Source organism: the organism of the source record quoted next, unplaced genomic scaffold (genome assembly GCF_019419815.1).
Source record: "Pyrus x bretschneideri cultivar Hongxiangsu unplaced genomic scaffold, Pyrus_bretschneideri_v1 Contig51, whole genome shotgun sequence".
NCBI classification, from domain to species: domain Eukaryota; kingdom Viridiplantae; phylum Streptophyta; class Magnoliopsida; order Rosales; family Rosaceae; genus Pyrus; species Pyrus x bretschneideri.
In genome coordinates, this window is record NW_025999789.1 from 420879 (window position 1) to 439256 (window position 18378).

An 18378-nucleotide genomic window follows, 5' to 3' on the forward strand; every position below is an offset into this window, starting at 1 on the left:
ATTTTTTAGGTGATGATTTTAGGAAAATAATTAACTCTATGCAACGAACGGTACGGAATGCAACCATTTACCAAACTGAGAGATGATCCACATTATCCAATAGACAACATTGACATTAGCATGATACTCTTTGTATAGTGTACAAACTCATGCTCAACAGTGTTTAGTTTACATGCATTCGGATCACGTATGTTTCATAATTACATTACCCCGCGCGGTGTTTATTGTTGTATTAAGCTAAACGCACGGTGAGCGAGGATTAACCAGATCACCGGAGAGCATGGTTGTAGTCATGAAAGTGAAACTGTTTGTAGATAAAGTAAGCCAACCATTTTGAAGCTGCAAATGATAGTATAGCTGCTGCAACGAGCGTAGTTCTTGCAGCCACTGATATGGCAGCCTGCTTGGTTGCGGCAACAATTCCCACTAAAGCAAAAGCAGCAAACTGCAATACAACTTCGAGCACTTTCAGACCTTTGTATCCGGCACTGCAACTGCTGCAGTTTACCACATGGGACCAGTACCTGACAGGTGGTGCAAACACCCGTCGATGATGATTCAACAATAAGAGGACTTTTAAGTTTTAACACTCTCCAACTTAGTTCTTATGGCTATGACACAACCTGGCAAGGCAAATACTTGCATTTCAACTAATAAACCCAAATTTTTCAAATGTGTGCTGGAAATTTCTATATCTTTTGCTGGCCTGAACATTCGAAGAAGAAACTGAGAGATGCTTGAAGGTGTGTTATAACAGATCTGGTTTGTAAAAGTTGCAGGAACACCAAATTTTAGTATATTTTCAAGACCGCTATGATCTACTTTGATGCCATCAGAATTTCCCATATAAACTGTTCTTATTTTCTGAAACTAAGTATCAATTTGTTGTTTGAATCCTGCTTCATAACTATGTGAAAGTTACCTGTCCAGCAACTGTTCTCTAGGAGGAGTGGGGGGAAGAGCCCCACTGAACTTGCCTCTCCAATCTACCTGACCGCCAGCGTACTTGTTTAACCATTTTCTGAAACCAACCACAAGGGCATCTGATTTTGTTGGCACAAAACATGCTTTTTGCCATTGGGCTGGGCCAGCTTCCATTATCTTACGTTCCTGTACGAAGAACTCAAGACTCAGGCAAGAATAAGTGCGATAAGAGATTCACCAAAGACTCTCATTCCGTGGTCATGCAGCTGCACAATTGAACTCAATAGAATGTTTTTCTTATTGTTCAGAAGAAAAGCCTCAACCGAAAAGGTAAAATCTTACATATTCAGCAATTGAAAGGCAAGATAATTTCTAAACCTACTATCAAAATTAAAAGTCACCTCAACATGAAGAAGATATAGATCGGAGTCCAGAATCAGATTTTGTCCAATATGAAACATCCACCGCGGAACAATCTTATCAATCCAAATGCCGAAGTTTCTTGGGAAGGTCCATATCAACCTGCTATTACCCGGACTAACTGGGATACAAATAAAAATTAGAAGTCCCCGCTGGGCTGATGACACCTACACAAATCACCATACACATAAAGAGATGTACAAAAGGATAAAAAATAAAGGATTTGAACAAAAACAGAATGTTCTACCTTTTGGTTTCACCTGATGATGCAGCCCCATTACCCTGCTCAAGCGGATCAAGTGGAGAAACATAGAACACACATGGTGGCAAAAATTTACTCCGACCCCATTCCTGCTTTGCAATGAAACCATTTATGTCTAACTTCTCAACACTCAAATCCATTGGTCTACCCCCTTCTCTATCAGCTTTCTCTGTAAAGAAACGAACTGTAAATCATCCATCTGACGAGAGGCCTCAAAGGCTACAAGGGAGAAATCGAAAGGAAACTGTAACCGGCAAATAATAGGGAGGCGCATAAAGTAACAAATAAAAAACTAACTTCATTATTATAAACCAAGTTATTGAATATTTCAAACAAATCCGAAATTGGAAACTACCTGTTATCCAATAAAAACCAAAAATTCCTAATAATAAACCAAAATGATGAGGATTACTAAGCTGACACGCCGGAGTTGGCACCCTGAAGAACTCCCTGGCACTTTATCCCTTAAAAGGATCAAACTACTCAAAGTGAAATTAACTTCATGAAAGTGATGCATAAACTAGTGTTTGCCTTTGGGTTGTCTCGTTTGCATTATTCCATAATGTGCATATGGAACATGAGCAGGGTCCATAAGATTTTCAATCAAGACCTCGTACCTGGAATTGCAATAAAGATATTAAGCAAAGTTATTAAGAGGAAAAGCTGAAAAATGAAAATTCAATATTTCAGATCGATACACCTAAAAGTTCTTGAACATGAAAGACGAAATAAGACCTGGATGCAGATTCACAAGGTTTCTTATAAAGGAGCATTATGCCTCAGTAGAAAAATAGTTTCATATCAGAACTGGTAGAAAAAAAAAGTATCTTTACATACCCATAAGGAATCTCTCTGTTTCCCATTGGACCACTATACGATGGATCATCTAGTTCGGGTATGTAGGGAGGTTTTTTCTCTGCAAGAACATCTTTGTATTGAGGATCGGAAGTTTGGCCAAAACCACACAATGCCATTCTGCACGGTTGTTGGATAAGCGGCTACACATGCTTTCTTATTCGTGTGAATCTGCAAGTTGAAAGTGTCATCCCTATCATCTTATTTAAACTACTAACGATGCACAGCATATAGTTTATTGCCATAGAACCACTTCTGCAAGAACAACAAGAGAAGAGTTTCAATTCAAACTTGGAATACTATTACTATAAATAACGTTTAAAGTTCACTAAAATTGGTCCCTGTAGTTTCAATTGACGTGATTTAATCCCTATAGTTTAGGAAGGCCACAGTTCGTGTCTAGGATTGGATGACAACTCACTAGATTCTATGAATACTGAAATAAGAAATGAACCCTAACTTCCAACTTTTGTCATAGTCGAGGAATTAGATGGATTAATCACGAAGGAAATTATCCCTTCCCGTTCTAGGCACCATGAGTGGTGTAATTGTTGCAATTGAAGGCCACTGACTTTAATTGTGTCCTTTTTTCGACATAATTAGTATACAATCATCATATATAAAGGAAAAATTAGACTTTTTGGAGGTGTTTCACTCTAATTCTGCTGAAAATCTCACATAATTAAGCCATCCTCCTTGAACTGCAACAATTAGTAAACTACAACACAAAGACGTCAAATCACAACAACTGAAACTACAGGAATCAAAGTGGAAAATTCGCCGAAACTACAGTGACCAAAATCATACTTTTTATGCAAATCTATGGTACTGTTTGACATCTCTAGCAGCCTATCTAATTAACTTGTACGAAGGTTTACCATAATAACTAGCTGTACCTATATCTATATCATACTTGCATGAAGGTTTTCAGTCAAGGATTATTTACCGGAGGGCCATCAGTTGGTGCTTGAGGGATGAACTTGCAGTCGCCGGAGCCATTAAAACACCAACCGTGATAGACGCACTGCAACCTGCCCCACTGATCAATCCTCCCTTCCGACAACGGCGCCAACCTGTGCGGACAAGCATCATCGAACACCTTCCAAGCACTCTCGTTCCGGTCCCACCACACCACCACGTCTATCCCCAAAACCTTCTTTCCATGCGGGACCCTCTTATCGAGATCACAAACCGGCATCAACGGATACCATTGGGTGTACCAGTCGAACTTCTCCTCCTGGGTCGGGTTTTTGAGTGATGGGTCGGGTGGGTTTGCAGGCTCGGTCGAAACAGAGGATTGTACGGCGGTGAAAGTCTTGAACGCTAATGACGCGGTTCTTTGAAACGGTGAAAAGATGAAGTGGGGTGTGGGTTAAATCCTGAGATAGTAAGTTTTTTGGGTTGGGATTTGTCAAATTTGGTGGGAAATTGCAGTGAGGGAAGAGATGAAATTCTCAGAGCTTCCATGGCTGGTGCCACGTATGGAGCTCAGCAAGGTAAGAACTTGGAGGCTCAAAAGTGTGAAGCTTTGAACTTGGCATGCAGTAAAAAGAAACTTGAGGTTCTGATTTGGGATGAGAATTTTGTCGACTGAAGTGGATAACATGACAAGTGGTTCAAGGCTTAACTGGTCATAATGTTTTAGTTTGCTATTCAATGCATGCCCAACCGCATAAAGTTTTGCGTGTGCGTTTTCCGTTTTCCCGAAAATAATTGACCCCACGTAACAAACGGACAAATTACAATTTGATACGTATGTAAATATTTGATTTTGTAATTTTAACGGATTATTACGTGTAATTTTTAAAACATGATAATGTATTACTTGTTTGAAATATCGTACAGTGACACGAGTGTATGTGAGTTCTTGGTGAGAATGGTTTGTACAAACATTGGAGTTAAGCAATGGGCTTTATTCAGAGTAAAAATGGAAGACAAAATGTTCTACTGTAGTGGTGCGAAGAAATAATGTCTATACATTTTGATAAAAGTTCGATCTCCACCGATTTCCACCCCTCTAACATTTAACAATTTAATCCACTAACGCTATCATTGTAAAAAATAAAAATCTCTAAGATCTAAATGAGCTTTGAACAAGAACATTAACACATTTCATGATTAGTGTCAAACACAACTAGTCAAGAAAAAAATGAATAATTTGTATTAAAAGGGCGTCAAACCCACCAAAATTATAGGATTTGTCAGTCTCCTTTTGTACAAGATGAACTAATGAAAAATAAATTTATACATGATTTGCGTAGGAAAAGACTGATAAAGAATTGCTTTGTCATCTTTTCTATTCACAAAAGAATAAATAAATATATGAATCTACATTTTTCAGTCATGAGACATTAGCAATGGCGGTTGCTGTACTTCCTGTAGATAGTTGGGATGACTGAGTTCTAGAAAGGTTAATGCTTTTTAAAGAAAGCTTCACCCTTTCAAGTGCTGGGGAGCTTATGCGTGCTTCCATCTCCCCGCCACATTGTGCCGGTGTCAACACCCTTGGACTCAGCGCGCTGGTGGTCCGAGGAGAGAAGTATGACCTCGAACGGGCAGCACTTCTTGGAGACAAGTTCACATGCTCCAAAGCTCGGAACTGGAGCTCCGAGGGATAGTCCCTGACACAGCCAATGCGAGGTCCAGCTCCCGTTGTCCATTTGCATGACAACTGCCTTCCCAGTTGGAATGATTTCATTCCTTTGTGTGAGTTAATCCTTTTGAGAATTGATTCTTGAGGAATGGCTTCTCCCTTGGTCTCATCATTGTTTTCGTCAAACAAGTTCTTCTTTGAAACCATGTAATCCTGTTCTGATGGGAGAGTTTCATCCACCGTTTCATAACCATCAACTGGAGTTTCTACTGGAATACCGCTGCAACTTGAACCAGCGGGTTGAGTTGCGCTCTCTACCTTCTCCAAATACCTTTCCTGTTTGGTATTGCAAGATTAGACAATTTTCTGCTAAGACAGCGGAGACGACTTGACATATGAGATTCGATTGCAGCAGCTTGTCCTATTGAGTGAGTCTCCTCCGGAATCAATCTTCGTCAATGGTCTCTTCAGCCTTTAAATCACATACATTTGGGATCAAGTCCTCTTCAGATGAGTTGCATCTAATATGAGCACTGCTTCTTTTCTTGCTAAGTGAACTCTCCTCTTCCTCATCAACTGGACTTAACTGAAAATACAGAAAAGCGAGCTTTTTAGGATAAATATTCCGATAGTTTTCTCTTGAAACCTATTAAATCAGAACATAAAATTTTCTTAATTTATACCTTAACATCTTTGAGATCCACATTGTTCTCTTCAAGGAACGAGACAAAGTCTCTGAAATTTTCTTCTGTAGGCCGATAGTGACCACTGTGAGGCCAAACTGCCTGTAGAAATTCACAATAAATCAACGTTAGAAAAAATCAAAATATCTAAACAATGGTATGTATGCAAAGAGAAGGAAAATTTTATGAGTAGTGTGTATTCTAGCCATACCATTAAGGATGCCGTTTTCAACAACTAATCTCCCGGCAGCAGATGTGGCTCCTCCAGCCAAAAAACTTGAATGTTGAAACATCCCCTTCTTTTTCTTGCCAACATATAAGGTTCTAGAAGCACTAAGAACGAAAATCCATTTGGTATCATCGGATTCTCCGGTTGTATGGAGAAGCTCCCCTGATTGTTTGTAGAAGAATTTTCCATCCTCCACAACAACTTCATAGGCCATTCTTTCCATCTACATTGAGCAGAACAAAAATCAGTAAACAAAATGGGAGAACAAACAGATTAAAGGATTATCAATAAGGATAAGGACATAAAGGCTCACCGGTCCAAGGTACTTGATACACTGCTGTTGAAGTTTCGATCGAGGGCATTTTTCAATAAGATTTACTTCCTTCCCTTCACCTATGTCTAGCCAGTAGAAGAACGGTTCTCTACTCTGACAGTGAAGCCATTCAACGTAGTAAAAGTGCAGGTTATGTCCATACCGATGCCTTGGATCAATCTGTTGTTAATCAATAACAAAGAATCGAGATCAGTAATGGCTCGAGTCATAACAGATAGAAGAAGAACAAAATTGACAGTCAAATGCAATCAACTTACCGCCTCAAGCCAATGCTGCAAAGCAAGCTTTTGTGCCTTTTCATTCTTTGATAGACCTTTCCCAACCTGCAGTGACAAAGAAATACTTAGTTTTTCTGAAAAGATTATGAGAAACTTGAAGTGTAAGTATACAATCTGTTCAAATTTTACCTTGGCGGCTCTGGTCCTTGCTCTAGACCAACGCGACATGGCAGTTTCATTTTTCTCAATTTCAAAGAATGATATAGAACTCCGCTTGAGCTCAGCAAAATCTAATAGCTTCCACCTACATTATTTCAAAGAATTTAAACATTAATAAGATAAAAGCACATTAATTTTTTTTAATAAAACAGAAAGATTAGAGCATGATGATAAAATGCATACCAGCTCTGTTCAACAAGAACTGCACAATCTGCTAACTTTCGTCTGGTTCGAAAACTTTTGTATACTTTCTGCAATTTAATTGCGGCCATGTGTTTGGGGCTGGCGGGATCCAAAAGTTGCAAGGGCTGGATCATCACCAGAGGACTATCTGACCTTGGGGAGGGAACGTTCATTTCTTTGCTGAGAGGGCTGACTGATGCAACGGTCATGCTCTTTTCTAACGAAGGAACCTTGAGCAACATCATTTTCTCCAAGTCTCTGCCTTTAAAGCTAACAGAAGTTTCAAGTGTCATCCTTCCGGAACCCAAGGATTTCATTATTGTGGGTTCTGCATCACCACCATTGAAACTAACTGATCTGGCCGGAGTTTTATCTTCATTGTCTCCAAAGCTTATGGACTTCACAATTATCGAATCCAACCCACTTTCCAAATCACTGTGCTGCGAAAATGGGCAAGAAAAGAAATTCCCATTCGGTTTTAGCAACCCAGACAATTCAAACTCCTGAGAGAACAAAAAGAACGAGCTTTAGTTTCATATCAGTTGACCCATTATACAGCATAAAAGCATGAATGAACGTAAATCGAGCTGTTGTCGGTGTAAGCATGCAGTTAAATTATCCCAACATGAACAAGAACCCATCAGACAAACCCACCATAAGATCAGATCCACAAAAACTACAAGAATATTAAGTATACAACAGAAAAGGTCACAAAATCAATGAAAAAAACAAGCACATCTCCATGAAATCAAGAGCAAACCCAGAAAACCCATTTCATCAAAACAGCATAAAAATCCTAACTTTCATCCAAGAATGAGACTTTTACCATTTTTAACTCCTTTTTACTGACCAAACAGCAAACAAACTGAGAAGTAGAAAAAGAAGAGCAAAAAGGGAAATTATGTATAGATTAAAAGCGGGGCATTGTTACCTTAAAAGGAGGATTTTGCGAGCCAACGAAGGAGCAGAAACAGATTTTTGTGTAAAAATAGAAGTGAATGTTTGGAATTTGAATGGTGAGTGAGAGGGTTTGATTGGTTTGGTTTGAGAGGGTTCGTTTGGATTAAAAAGGAGTTAGTTTCTCTCTTTCTTCCTTGCTTACAAAGCTCTTGTGCTTTTCAAACTCTACCTTCCATTGATGCATAATATATAGGGGGGAGAGAGAGAGAGAGAGAGAGAGAGTTTACACAGAGGAGAGAGGGAGCGTCCATTTTCCAACCACGTGATCATGGGGGGTTTACTGGGAAAAGAACCGAATTTTGAAAGCATTTTCATTTTCTTCTAAAACTTTTTTTGTTCTACCCAAAAACTTTAATTTATGTCTTTGTTTGTTTGTTGTTTTGGTTTTTAGACTTTATATTCTTGTGATTAAACATTAAACAATTTAGTATCTCTATTTTCTCTTCCTTCTTCCCTCTTTCTAAGAAATTGTAAGAATTCATATACAAATAATAATTTTGATACTTGACCATGTAGGCAAATATTGTATGTGCCCCAAACTCCATACAAATGACAAAACAAAACAACATATTACTCGTTCTAAATAGACTAAAATGAAGGTCACGAAGAAGTTACATATACACAAACAAATAAAACAGTATCACGTCAATTAAAATAAAAAAGTCTAAAAATTGTTTCGATTAATATCTACTATTTTAATTTTTTTTCATGTTAGTTGAACTAGCGTTACTTTAAGTTTTTGATTTTATAACCACATCAAGTGGTCCAGTGGTAAGGACGCGGACTGCAACTACCCAATAGACAAACAAACTGTGGGGGTTCCGGGTTCGATGCTCCAAACTGGTGAATTTGCTTGACTGTGGCCACGGGTAGGGTGAAATTCATCATAGCCTCTCTAGACCCAAAAGGGGTGGATAACCGTGACTTGTCACCTAGTTATCCTCTTTTTTCAAGGAAATATAAGTCTTTGACTTCATCCTAACTTAAACAAGCCCTATATACGCGTAACACAATTTCCCGACATATATAGTTGTTTTTGTACAAATTAAGTATGAATTATATTTAACAAAGATTACTTGTAGACTTGTAGTCATAGTGATGTTTCGATCTTAAATATTGAACAATTGGTTAAGTTAACCACGGAACACGGTGCAATCTTTTCTTGCACTCTTCCATTATAATTAAGTAATTAGTTATAAGAACTATATATTATATATAACCTAATTTTCATGGAAACTAACACATAATTTATTGTTTATATACAATATATCAGTCTGTTTCACTTGAAATCATAGTTAATTTACAAAGTGGGAATGATTTTCACATATAGTCGACAGCACTTATGTCATTATATAGAACCGTCGTACCTCCAAGTAATATGGGTAGCGTTGCTTAACTCGCAAGCTTTTAATTGGCGGCATTTGTTAATACGTGCTTTAATATGGTGAATTTTTTTTGTTGTATATAAGTTTTGCTTGTATTAGCGTGTGTTAATTAATGTGTTTCTAAATAACATCGCTCTCTATCTAATCATACATAAATTGTGATGCTGATTAATCAGAGGGAGCTAGCTAATTGGCATTTAATTAGTTGGTTTGATGGGTGATGTGTAGTGTTTTGGATGGATATGATGAGTTGTTAGACTATATTAATTTGCATTGTTGTGTTAATCATATTGGTCTCTATTGAATTTGTTCTATATATATGTATATATATTTATTCGAAAGTGAAAGCTCAAAGTCTTTGAAACTTCCATGCATTCGCTTCTTAAGTTAGAGCTATATATGTCCCACAAGTTGACTTGAATATACCAAAATGCAAAAGGGGTTTGATGGTTTAATAACAACAAAAACTCCCTTCAAAAGTCTAAAGCTTGTGTTTTGTTTAATATCCACATATACAAGAAGCAGTCAAGCTTATGCAATATATGGATCTTTAATTATTACAAATGCATATATATTATCTGTCCAAGGATAAAAAAAACTAAACATAGATAGGCTGTCTGTGTGAAAAATACATATATGATTTATGTACGATACTATATGTATTTTGCATGTATTTTGGTACGATACATTTCTATATAATTTATGCCAACCTACTTTATACCCAACTAATAATCAATGTGAGATACATATAAATGTGTGCTTTTTGTGTTGTATTTACTTTTTTTTTTTTTTTTTTGAACAAACGATATTATTTATAATAAGGAGAGGGGGTAGGATGTTGCATTTACTATTTTAAAAAAGATTAACAAGGATATATGTGTTTGTGTATATGTATACACCATAATGTTCAAGCATTAGCTAGTTAATTATTAATAAATAATTAGTATAACACTAATCACTCTTTGTGTCTTGAACGATATATATATATTCAATGGTTCGAGCCGTAATCATGTATTGAAACTTGTGCCTTCCAAATCAAAGTCATTTCTTTTAGGATGGTATTATCCACACACTCATCGTTATCTCACACACCGTTATTAATTTTTTGCTATTAATCTTCTTTAACTCATTTGATCCGACGGCTGAAAATTGAGAGATATGTGTGAGACGTAAAAATAGGTATATGAATAGTACTACACTTTCTTTTATACCAAAACGATTGGAAGAAAAAAAGGAAACAGTATGTTGTTGCCATGGCTAATGAAGCCAAACTTGTGTGCTAATTTTCCTGCCATTGGACATATATACAACTTTTGAATATCTGCCCTCTAATGGCCAACAAAGGGATTCGTTTGACTGGATTTTATTAGTTCAATGAGAAGTACTATATATTTTTAAACTTCTATCCACATCAAAGTTTAATTATTTTATTGCATGCATACGTAGAATAACCATGTAAAGTGCATATACGCGTAGCCGAAAAACCCTAGTTTATATACGTGTGTGTGTGTGTGTGTTTGTTTTTGTGTTTTGGGGGGGGGGGGGGGGGGGGGGGGGGGGGGGGGGAGGGTGGGTGGTTGGGGGGGGTGCGGTGTGTGCCGGTGGGGTTGGAAGTGGTCTACAAAAGCATATGAATTAGTAAAGTATCATACACCAGTAGGCTGTACGTACTATCACCAACAAAAAATATATATCTCTGAAATATGTTATACCCATTGACAGCTAGGTATACGAAGTTCATGAACTCAATACAAAAGTTCCGTATGAAAACTCTAAAAAATGTTGCTTTCAATTAGATGAAATTTAAATGTTAAGAAGATCTGCCCTTCCCAAGTCTCAACTACTTTGTAGTAGGAGGTCGATGCGATCGATGTAACCAAAAGAAAAATAAAGGGTTTGATTTGGGAAATGTTATTAATTATCAACATTTCAAATCATTTTATAGAGCATTGTTGTGTTTTTCATTCAAACATGGGAAAGAAAATGCTTTCTCATTTTCCACATACCACAACCTTATAGTTTAATACTTGCACTCAATTTTTTCTGAATAATTCGCCATGATATATCTGATTCATGCATAATATCATGAAAAATGGATACAAATTTTTGGCAAGTTGTTTCATTTATGCTCTGCATAAACTCATATGGAAGTGTTAAAGTCGATATATCCTATGTCCTCATTTGGTTTTGAATGACACTGCATGAAAGTATACTAAAGCAAAAAATGGATGTCAACTTTTAATTTTTTTTAAATTGAAGGTAAAAAATGAATTAGAGATAAGAAAATTTTCATTTCCAATCTTATTAATGTGGAAGAGATAAATTTATGTCATGTCTATTTCATCTTATAACTTCAAATCGAACAAGATTTGAAATCGAATCCAATACAAACCACCAAATAAGGCAAATACTTGGGGTTTCAGCGTGTATCATCATAATCAATGGTAATATGAGGGGCTCACAATCAACAATATATTATATAAGATTTATGTTCTAACAAATCCATAAGAGATCTCAGTGTATTTAAACGCAAACCGATATAGATTTTTTTCCTTCCTTCCGGATATGGAGGTTTTAAAATATATGTACCATTAGTTTGGCACATATATATCTGATCTGTAAAATGAACATAAAATAGCCTTGTAGAACTCACTTTTTGTAATCGGGAACGTGTTTGTCAGAAAATGGAACCACTTAACAAATCCTCGTCCTTAAATACTGCGCAGTTGTTTTTAGTTTGGTTTTGTACTTGTTTTCGAAACCCTAATAAGTCAAAAGTCACCCCCAACCCCAAAATATAGCCTTTATGATTTTGGTCCGTCTAAAACCCTAGTTATTAGCTAATTAAGATTAAATTATTGAAAAATCAAAGTGAATCAGACATAACATCGTCACCTCCAACTGTCATCACTTTCGGATCTCCATGCACATGCAAGGTGAAGGGTACTTTGCACCGTACAAGCTGTGGACTCGCCGACTACTGGTGCATCAAGTACACTTGTTGGCTTGTTAGTCAACCACGATGTGCTGCCTGGTATGAGTGGTACATACATACCCAATACCCAGACAACTAAATCCCATGACAGTCTGCTCCCGAATAGATTTTTCAATATGCGGAAAGCACACTATAGTACACTAAATATTATACAAATGGATTGTGTTTCTATCATACTAGAAAATTTTCCGCCTTCCCAGTGTTGTACATATTAATTTTGTAGCTAATTATTGTTTATTTTCACTCTCCATCACTTGTTTTGCAAATTGCAATCATATGTAGATCAATGTAGCTACTACATTGGCTATAGACTATACGCGCGTCCACATTATTTTCTTGTTAAGGATTGTAATATATAATCACTTAGCTCGCCTAATGTTAGGGATCTAAATAATATATACATGACTGGTTTCTGATTACACATGCATACATGTATATAAATTCAAGAACTGAACTTTCATACAACAACAACAACTAGAGATATGTCATTTTTCCATGTGTTATGACTCTAAAATCTTAGAGGAAATTAATACTTAAGCCAAAGCTTAAGCTACCCTGCCCTAGATAATCATAAAGATGCCTAAAAATGCTTAAGTACATATATGTTAGTGGGTTATAGAGCATTAGATTTAATTTGTAACACATTGTTATAGAATTATACCAACAAACCTTTGCGTGGTAAAATTTTACGATAGTGTTATTCGTCACACTGCAAGGGTATATATAACGTATGCAAAAAAGCAAAGTAACCTAATACAATTAACTAAGAATCATAATAATTACAAAAAAAAAAAAAATTATAAAGAAAAGTAAATCAATCACATTGTCTTAAGAATTAGGTATACAAGTAATTTCGCTTTGGAATTTTTTTTCTTACTAACAATAGCTTCCATCTCCTTCTTGATTAGTTACAAAGTTATAATTAGGTGTCAATGTAATTATGAGTTGAGATCTAATGAAAATGGTATATCTCCATTTCATACCAACCATAAAACTGTGTTCCTTTTCATTTCAATGGAGTTGGGGTTACATAGGAAACTATGTGCATGGTGCCTAATTAACAAATAAAAGTCTTCCTATTTACTAATCCGATGAACAATAATATAACATCTTCCTAATTGCTATCCAAATAGCAATAATACATCCCTAATTAAGCTGAGGTGGTAAGTAACCGTCATAGACCATAACAACATAGCTGGAGAGCACGCAGGTTCAAAAAATATTATTTGACAGCTGCTCTCTCTCTCTCTCTCTCTCTCTCTCCCTCTCTCTCTCTCTCTCTCTCTCTATATATATATATATAGCTATATGCTGCATGCTACATACGGTACATACATACTCTATCTATATATATACACACACACATATAAAGCATTTAAATAAGCAAATGATTTCAGATTAAATTGAATTTTTGTAAAGATAATCTATAAATCGAGACTTACAAAATAAATGATTCTGATTGTTGAAGTTCGTTGTGAAGTAAGTCCAACATCTAAACTCCATTTTTTTTCAAATAAATAAAAATCACTTTGCATAGAGGGCATATATATATATATATATATATTGCCAAGCTTTGACTGCTTAATTGTTTGTGCCCTTTCAGCACTCCCAGTAAAATCTAAGCTCCCCTCCCATACTTTTCAAAAGTCCCAAAGAAACAAAGAAAAAAAACGCGTTTCTAACTGAGTAGTATCGGACAGCACCGACGTAAATATTGCTGCATCAAAACATTATGGTGGTCTTACGTAGTAGTAGGAATGCGGACCAAGTAAAAGTCAGCTCGACTTGTAAATTATTCTGCCTCCGCTTTTCGATGATTAAAAGTGATTGTTCTAGGTTGACGTTTGCTGGATTTGGCTTTTTGAAATTTGGTGGGTCATGGTTGATCCTGCCGGTCCAACCGGTCCAGAAGCGCACTGGCAAGTTTGACCTTAATACACATTACCGATTACTTACCACATATGACCTACGAAGAAAATATTCTCATCTCAATATGCACATCACACACACACACACACACACATATATATAGCTTGAACTTATTAATATTGGAAGGTGACTAAAGCAAAATATGGATTAATTGACTTGGACCACTGACTGGAAATATATACAGTAGGATGTGATCTTTAGATGTTATTAGTTCACTTACTATATTACATGACACGCATAATTATTCATTCTATATTATTAATGCATAAATTAACAAGGGTTAGTGCTATTTAGACATCGATTTTTACTTCACACACAAATTTCTCAATTTTGACTGTTAAATTAAATGAATTAGAAAATCATTGACAAAAACTAACAAGACTGCGTGAAAAGTAAAAATATATATGAATAGAACAACATTAATATTATATTTTGAGCATAATTTTTCGTAGCACCGAACACAACACAAAGAGTTCTTATCCATCTACATGGTAGTCGGTAAGGGGGTGGTGTCATGATCGTTGACGTTGTTTCAACCTCTTCAATGTCATTCATGGGGACCCATCTGGTCTTGGTTAATTTTCAAGTGTTTCTATAATTTTCAAGGGTATTTACCAAGAAACTAAGTTTCAATGTCTGGGAATTAGATTTGATCCCAGTTCATTTTCCAATCCATAAACACAATAACTTGTCAATCAAGTCAGCACGTACGCATCAAAGAGCTTGTCAAAATCGCGACCGAGTCAGTTTTTGAAACATAAACCAAGTAAAAGAGTGAAAAAAGGGTTCTCTGAAAAATTTCGAACACATGTACATGTTGAAAATTTTGAGTAGAAATTTCATTATCTCACATTGGCCATTTCTAATTGGTTTCCTCACTTTATAAGGTTTTGTCTCTTATAGCTAGTGATTGGAATAATGGACATTTGAGAATGAAATTGGGCTCAACCTTGGGATTGGACTTTGGGGTGTACTAATTAATTGATAATTAATATATAATAATAATTATTTATTTAATTATTATTTTTAATTAATTTCGAATTTAATTAAATTATTTTTTAACAGACTCATCTTTTCATATGAAGTCTGAAGCCATTTGAAAAACGCAGAGAGTACAACACCCCTATGAAGAGATGTCTCCCAACAGTCAAATCTCATTCTCATACCTGTTGCGAACAAACATAATCCCACTATTTATACATTCATCTGCATGGCATTTTGAACACAAAAAAATTATCAAATTCCTCTTCTACATTCCTACACCTTCTTACTGAGAGAATCACACATAAATTTTCCAAAAGTTAAGTTTTCCGGTGCTAGAATTTTAACTTGATCGTTGAATCATGGTGAAGCAGACGTCCGTAGAACAACAAGCACTGAGTAGGGACGAAATTTCTGTTTCAAGGACATTGCGGTACGTATGCCTTGATCTTCAAGTTGTCTGTTTTAATTTTTGTTTTGTTCATACTCTGTTAATTTCCTATTCGCATTTATTATTTATTAGCATATATAATTTTATCACAGATTGTTGACATATATCTAACAGTACACTGTAATGTCCTCAAAGAGACCATAAATTTTTTATTGTGCTCGAAACACGAGTGATATACTACGTGTTATTATATAACTAGAGGAAAATTTTATTTTCAAGTTAATTTTTTAACACAAGTATCTCATCACGTGTATAGTGTCACGTGGTGTACCACTCTATGTTCCACACTGAAAAATCTCTCCAAATGGACAACTATTTACAAGTATTAGCTTGTGATTGAGTGGTTAGATTATAAGTGAATTGGATTTGATCAGCTCAATATGTATAGGTTTTTGTTAGTAAGTTTGTTATAGCAGATGATCTAGTGCTCTCTAACTTGTTTTTCTCCGTAAGTTTCATTTGTAACTTTGAGACGTTCATTCTGTATTCAATACACAGATTTCACTCCTATTCTCTTCTTCGTTTTCTTTTAATTTCTCAATTGCTGCAATGTAGTTAATAACAACTAGCTAGGAGAAAAACCCCTTTGTACTTATACATCTTATACATAATACATATAAAGTTTATCTACATTGTAGTTTTTAAAATGCCAACATGTCATAAAAACAGGCTAAATAACAATTAATATCTTGTCAGTATTATTTCATTAATATAAACTTACAGATGTCAATATGTAGTTGCATATAGTTGTGGATAATATCGTCAATATTTTGTCCACCACTACAGTTAAACGTAACGTAAACTAAAAGAGCCAAATAAATTAGCAAATGACATTTCTAAAGAAAATTTCTGCTCAACTCTTAGAGATGCTATAAGCCTATGCTCGACCCACCCTATACGTGTGGGTGTTTGCTTGTCATATGCGTGGTGTGGTGACAGTCTTGCAGAGACCCCACAGCCACTTGCTTCCAAAGTTATCTTTATAGAACTTGATGATGCATGGCATCATATAGCACACCCCTTCAAACAAGTTGTGTTTGTTGGTTGACATTGAATGCAGCCAGTGTCATACTGATAATATTGCAAATAGTCACCCAAGTTGATTTATTTTATATATACATAGCTTATGTTTGACTTCAATCTTATAGAGTTTTTATATAAGGTGAAGGGGGTTCATATAATTAATACTCCTCCACTTAGAGGTTTTTTTTTTTTTTTTTTGGGAACCGAAGCGCTAGCGATAATCCATTAAACAAAAGCACAATTACAAACCGATTACAAGGGTGCCACTTAAAATTTTTAGATTCAATCTAATAATCGTCCAATTTTCTTTGACGATGGTCAGAATTTGATCTTAGGCCATCTCCAACCGATCCGGTCAAAGAGTTATAGGGCTAAAAATAACTCGGAATTACACGAAAATTATCTCCAACCGAAGGCTAGACCAAAAGGTTTGTGGGGCACACCGGGGCAAACCCTCAAATTAGGCCAGCATGCTGGCCATTTACAGCCAGCCCAACCCTCCAACGCCAGAATGTCAAGCTTAACATTTTACCAGCCCTCCAGCTCGGCCCATTTAAATGCCAACGACTACTAGGCGTCAGCTAGCAAGCTGTCAGGTTATCGTTGGAATTTGAATTTTTTGTATGACGAATTTAAAAAAAAAAAAATCTAATTTTTTTCCTATGAATACCTAAGTCATTCCTACACCATTTCTCACATATTTTTCACTTTAACGCACGTGTCACTCGAAAGTCCTATCCGAAAAATTATTGAGATTACATAAAGATAAGAAATTGGGAGAGTTACTCATGTCAGCAACACGTGTCACTCAAAATCCTATCCACAAAATTATTGAGATTATATAAAGATACGAAATCCGAAGGCTTATTCATTTCGTGACAAATGACACTCAAAATATGTCTGAATACCTTATTTTAATATGTTAGTTTAATTTAATCAACCATATTAATTCAATTAAAATAATAAATTATGCTTGACCTATGACCCTTGGGCCCCCCTCGGTTAGAGATGGTATGAAATATGACATGACACTGTTCATTAAAATATAATTTCTTGGAGGGCTATAGGGCTAAAGAGAGCCCTTAAAGAAATTATATATTTAATGAATAGTGTCAGACTATATTTCATATCATCTCCAACTGAGGGGGCCAAAGGGCTATAGGCCAAACATAGCTTTTTGACAAAAAACCATCTCCAACCGAGGGGCCAAAAAGGGTCATAGGCCAAGCATAAATTATTATTTTAATTGAATTAATATGATTAATTTAATTAAACTACCATATTAAAATAAAATTTTCGGACATATTGAAAGATTATTGAAAGAGGTGGTGTAAGATCCCACATCGCCCAGGGGAGTGATCCTTAAATGTATATTCCCATCTCTACCTAGCACGAGGCCTTTTGGGAGCTCACTGGCTTCAGGTTCCGTAGGAACTCTGAAGTTAAGCGAGAAGGGGCCAGAGCAATCCCATGATGGGTAACCCACTGGGAAATTGCTCGTGAGTTCCCAAAAACAAAACCGTGAGGGAATGGTAAGCCCAAAGCGGACAATATCGTGCTACGGTGGTGGAGCGGGCTCGGGAAGTGATCCGTCTCGGGCCGGGATGTGACAATTTGGTATCAGAGCCTAGCCTTGGCCGTGGTGTGCCGATGAGGACGTCGGGCCCCTAAAGGGGGTGGATTGTAAGATCCTACATCGCCCATGGGAGTGATCCTTAAATGTATATTCTCATC

General features: G+C 36.2%; 1 protein-coding gene and 1 pseudogene across 1 annotated transcript; both read right to left on the reverse strand.

Annotated features, from left to right (window-relative positions):
- Positions 1–92: 92 nt before the first annotated feature.
- Positions 93–4069, reverse strand: LOC103954047 (protochlorophyllide-dependent translocon component 52, chloroplastic). The gene is given in 9 exon segments (XM_048569997.1): positions 93–524; positions 923–1110; positions 1326–1513; positions 1593–1775; positions 2138–2223; positions 2444–2553; positions 2555–2632; positions 3408–3817; positions 3820–4069. Coding segments are annotated over 9 exon segments (1608 nt in total). The 5' UTR covers positions 3929–4069; the 3' UTR covers positions 93–268.
- A 530-nt stretch (positions 4070–4599) lies between these two features.
- Positions 4600–8141, reverse strand: LOC103954045 (annotated as a pseudogene).
- Positions 8142–18378: the final 10237 nt, after the last annotated feature.